Source organism: Scyliorhinus canicula, chromosome 17, assembly GCF_902713615.1.
Source record: "Scyliorhinus canicula chromosome 17, sScyCan1.1, whole genome shotgun sequence".
Classification (NCBI taxonomy): domain Eukaryota; kingdom Metazoa; phylum Chordata; class Chondrichthyes; order Carcharhiniformes; family Scyliorhinidae; genus Scyliorhinus; species Scyliorhinus canicula.
In genome coordinates, this window is record NC_052162.1 from 97631995 (window position 1) to 97636887 (window position 4893).

At 45.9% G+C, this 4893-nt stretch overlaps 1 protein-coding gene across 2 annotated transcripts; it reads right to left on the minus strand.

Annotated features, from left to right (window-relative positions):
* Window positions 1-1504: 1504 nt before the first annotated feature.
* LOC119952448 (probable G-protein coupled receptor 139) lies at window positions 1505-4022 on the minus strand. Of its 2 annotated transcripts, none has more exons than XM_038776213.1 (2): window positions 3932-4022; window positions 1505-2461 (listed from the first exon to the last, which is right to left on the minus strand). In XM_038776213.1, the coding sequence occupies exons 1-2, from the start codon at window positions 3999-4001 to the stop codon at window positions 1551-1553; spliced, it is 981 nt and encodes a 326-aa protein (XP_038632141.1). In that variant the 5' UTR covers window positions 4002-4022; the 3' UTR covers window positions 1505-1550. The 2 variants fall into 2 exon arrangements, with proteins under 2 accessions (XP_038632141.1, XP_038632142.1); XM_038776214.1 differs by lacking the exon at window positions 3932-4022 and adding an exon at window positions 3719-3863.
* Window positions 4023-4893: the final 871 nt, after the last annotated feature.

Genomic DNA, 4893 nt, shown 5'->3' on the forward strand with positions numbered 1-4893 from the left:
ACCCTTGTGCTCCCCATAACCAAACTCTATGAAAAGTTGTGGGTCAGGTGAACTCCATGATATATTTTGGGGTTCTCTAAACCCTGGCCCATAATATTACCCACACATACCATCCCAGCCAACAGGATGACACTGGTTGCACTGGTGCGCACCCATCTTGCTGATGGGTCAGCTGGGGCAAGAGAGCACCTAGAGGGTGTCCTGGGGGGCCCATATGACCTCTGGCCCTAGGTTCATAGTGGCCATTCAGTGGCATGTGCAGCTGCATGGCTGTGCTTCAGGCTGCGGCAATGGTGCTCCGTGTCCGTCCACACTTATCCACAGCCCACCTCCTGCCAACCCCCTGCTACCCCTCCCAGCCCTGGCCAGCAGCATGACTGTCCGAAAACTATGGCAATGTTGGACACTTTCTGTACCCCCTCTCTCTCCCTCAGCAGCCATGGCGCCTGTTTCATGATTTTTAAAACTGAACCTCGCCGTTGGGAATTTGCTCGTCTGGAGGCGGAGAATTGTGGAGCCCCGGAGAATACCGGGTCAGGCCCGCTAATGATATACCAACAGTGTTTACTGTACGTGCGGAGTGGAAAGCATTGCTGCCACTGTTGAGGAAACAGAGAATTGTGATTTGGCAGGAAACAGGCAGCTGCCACGACCTCAGCGTCAAAAACGATTCTCCTCCCAATCACCTTTCCCGATTTCGCCTTCGGTCAATGGGGAATCCCGCCAATTAGCTCTCACGCCTGTGAATTTCTTCACTACTTCTTTTTTACTAATCATAATTTCCTTCAGTTCGTCATTCTCACTTATCGGTTGGTTCTTATTTCCTCTCGGGGATCTCTTAAAGGGGATAATGCGCCAGGGAACCGCATGGCTAAACTCTCGATCCTTGTTAGCAGCGGTACAGGAGCGGACTAGCAACGGAGAATCCCGCTCATATTAAATAAATCTTTCAAATTACTGAGCAAGTTTTGTGAATCCCATTGCCCGGTAGTTTCCTAATGCATAAACTTTGATTTAGCTGCCAAGAAAGAAGCGGAATATAGATTGCAAGAGTGCCCGCTTATTCATGAGGTTTAAGCGGCTGGGGGAAGCTTTGATTTTCAAACTGAAAAGTTATCCTCAATGATCTGAACAAATTTGATTCTCTAATTTGCTCGAATGTGGGGTGATAAAGAGTCATCCATGAGAGCCTTGCATCTCAGAGTGTGAAGGGGGAACACACCCCTCTTATCGATTGGCAGGAAGTTGATCCTCGTTGGGGGACAGTTAGCAGAAAACTATATTCACCCTTCCTCGAATATCCATTCCGGTGAAGGCAATTTCACAAATTGCTACCGTGGCATTCAAACTCTTAGTCGTCATTTCAGTTCCATAACAGAAAACCACACGATCAGCCCTCCAGGAACACCTAAGTTTATGAATATTATGGCGATGAATAGCATTTATTTCACCAGTGCAAAAGATCGGCCGAACAATCAGTAAATGTTCATTTATCTTTATTACATTCCGAATCAGAAACATAATTACTGCACCAGTTCATACAGCTACACTCACTGTTTGTGCCATTTTGTAATCGGAGTGAAGACGTATTTAATTGCGTCCTTCAACTCTCCCCTGAACTTCGTCTGAGTCCCTGCATAAATACAGGTATTGGTGCAGGAACTCAGGAGTTGCAACATGTACCCGCTTTCCTGCAGGATGAAAGTTGGGGAATTGGAATTGGCACCGATGGAATAATTATTTCCTGTGATTTGCACGAATAGGAAATTTACAACGTATGTCAGCCACAGCAGGAGGAAGCTGCCAGAGATGGCGAAGAGTAAAATGATAGACCTTCTGCGGCTCTCCATCTCTGGGTCTCTCTGATTGTGTCCGTTGGATTGGACTCGGAGTCTCCTCCGGGCGCTACTGGCCGACAGAATGTGTCGGACAGTCGCTACATTGAGCAGAAAAATCAGGATAAATGGGAGGCATGGGGTGAGCATACGGTCTAACCAGTCAAACACCCTCCATGGAACAGAGATATAGCTGATTTCCCTTATGGTGCAGTACCACGGTATGTTATCTATGATATACGTAGGTTCATAGATGAAGTAAAAGGGGATGTTTTTCAAACAGAACAAGATAGAAACCGTCCCAATAAGCACGGCCGATATCCTTTCAGTGCAATATTTCGTCTTCAGTTGCTGATAACAAATGGCTACGAAGCGATCAAACGTGAAGGCGACTGTTAACCAGACGGAGCTGTCCCTGGAGGCGCAGCTAAGGACAATAACCATACTGCAGCCCGGTGTGGTAGACAGAAAACTAACTGGGAAATAAATAGCACGAAGCCGGCTTAATATCACAGCTGTTACTATGACAAGGAGATCCATGACCGCCATTGAGACCAGGTAGTAAGTGATGCATCTGGATAGACCACAACGTCCTCGAGACAAGATCACAATTGTCACTAAGTTAGCTGCATGAAAGAGAGGGAGAGAGAAAGAGGCGGAATTCAGCATTTGTCTATCAGGTACAACATTAGATTGAGTATTGTTGTGGGTCAGGGTTTCTTGAAGGTACTCTCACATGACAGTATACTACAGCATTTGACACAATCAATGCTAAAACTGCTTGACTTCCCAAAGTAACACTTAGAACATAGAACATAGAACAGTACAGCACAGAACAGGCCCTTCGGCCCTCGATGTTGTGCCGAGCCATGATCACCCTACTCAAACCCACGTATCCACCCTATACCCGTAACCCAACAACCCCCCCCCCCCCCCCCCCGCCTTAACCTTACTTTTTAGGACACTACGGGCAATTTAGCATGGCCAATCCACCTAACCCGCACATCTTTGGACTGTGGGAGGAAACCGGAGCACCCGGAGGAAACCCACGCACACACGGGGAGGACGTGCAGACTCCGCACAGACAGTGACCCAGCCGGGAATCGAACCTGGGTGAACTTCTTGCCGAAATTAAATTGGATGCATCATTGTTTTTTTCGATTAATACAAACTTTACATATTATGGAAGTAGAAGAAGCTGAATTTAACAAGGGCAGTAAGAGAACCGAAAGTAGCAAAGTTGACCACAAAACTTACAATAAATAAAACACATTGGGGTGGCACCGTGCTTAGCACTGCTGCCTCACAGTGCCAGGGACCCAGGTTCGATTCCCGGCTTGGGTCACGGTCTGTGCAGAGCCTGAAGAGCCAGTGTCTGCTTGACCATGGACGTGCAAACTCCGCACAGTGATCCAAGTCCGGGAATCGAAGCTGGGACCCTGGAGCTGTGAAGCAATTGTGCTAGTCACTGTGCTGCCATGCTGTCCTTAAGCAAGGATCATGAACAGTTGCTAGGGCGTGCAGTGACTCCAATTCATCGCAGATGTCATGGCACGCCATGTCCTGCTGAGACTGAACCCTGCATGTCTTCCAACAGTGACACGGGTCCTCGAATCGAAGTAGAGCGACCCCGTTTATCAAAAAAAAATCAAACGGTGCTGCAGTTCCCCAGAAACGCACCGAGCACATTTCTGTCACCTGCAACTAACTATCTGTGCGGCTAAATGTAGGGAAAGCGACACTAGAAGATCGTCACAGGAAGGAGATCCATGGAACTATTATGAGGGGTGAAGAATTCTGTATTCCCCAGCAGTCCTTGGATGAGATGCATTTCAATGGGACTTGAACAGCCAAGAACAATCTGTGTAATACGGCCTCCTTACATTAATCTGCAGAGAAATGACATTCCAACGGGGCTCGTTGCTTTAGACGCGCAGTTAACTTTATCTTCCAACAGGGAACAGCCACATTCATGCAGTGGAGAGTTAGATCACAGCATTAATGGAAATGTGCGAATTTAGTGATGAACAAGACAACTCAAAGGTGACACAGTTAACGAATGACGTTCCCAGTTAATAGCTTCCGCACAACTGTACCTGGAACACCGAACGCGGCAAGAACAGAATAATATATTGCAAACACTGGTCCATTTCCCGGAGCATGCATTTTGTGAGAGAATAATTTCCCGGTGCCCTCTTCCCTCTGAATTAAGCAGCCTGTCACAACCATTTATATCAAACGTTCACCCCTGGAGGGAAAATTAGCTTAGATCATTATACATGTTATTCACAGTCTTCTGAACAAACAAATTAGCGCAGTCATTTTCACGCTAATTAACATAACGTATTCGAACTGGAAGGACGATTTTAGAATACAATATAATATATATAAAGTGAAAAAACACGACTTACATTTGCAATAGAATGCATCTATCTTATGTGAAATGTTCTTAAACTTCAAGCAAATGAACGTTTTTATGACTAATTCATAGTTGGTGCGTGTCTTTTACCTCTCAAATGACGGCTGTCCTAATAATTTATTGTTTTTTGCCAAACCCTTGTTTTGCAGCCAAAGTGATTTTCTCAATGGGGGAAGCATTTTGAAAGATTTACCAATTGCTTTATAACTGGCTGACATAATAAGTGCATCCCTTTTGCAGCCAAAGTGACTTTCCCATGGAGTTAAGCATTTTGAGTTATTTGTGATTTGCTTTAAGAGAGGATGTAATCATATTTAATACTTTTCGCCAAACATTCCTTTTGCAGCCAAAGTGATTTTCTCAACGAGTTAAACATTTTTAGTTATTTGCCGTTTGTTTTCAGACAGGCTTTCATAACAATTTACTACTTTTTTCCAAATGTTCCATTTGCAGCCAAACTGATTGGGCAGCACGGTAGCATTGTGGATAGCACAATTGCTTCACAGCTCCAGAGTGCCAGGTTCAATTCCGGCTTGGTTCACTGTCTGTGCGGAGTCTGCACATCCTCCCTGTGTGTGCGTGGGTTTCCTGCGGGTGCTCCGGTTTCCTCCCACAGTCCAAAGATGTGCAGGTTAGGTG

Bases quoted from the DNA above. Each gene is read 5' to 3' on its own strand.
- LOC119952448 (XM_038776213.1), bottom strand. From the start codon at position 4,001: ATGCATGCTCCGGGAAATGGACCAGTGTTTGCAATATATTATTCTGTT. The intron at 2,462-3,931 runs GTACAGTTGTGC...TCTTTCATGCAG, and splicing joins TGCCGCGTTCGGTGTTCCAG to CTAACTTAGTGACAATTGTG.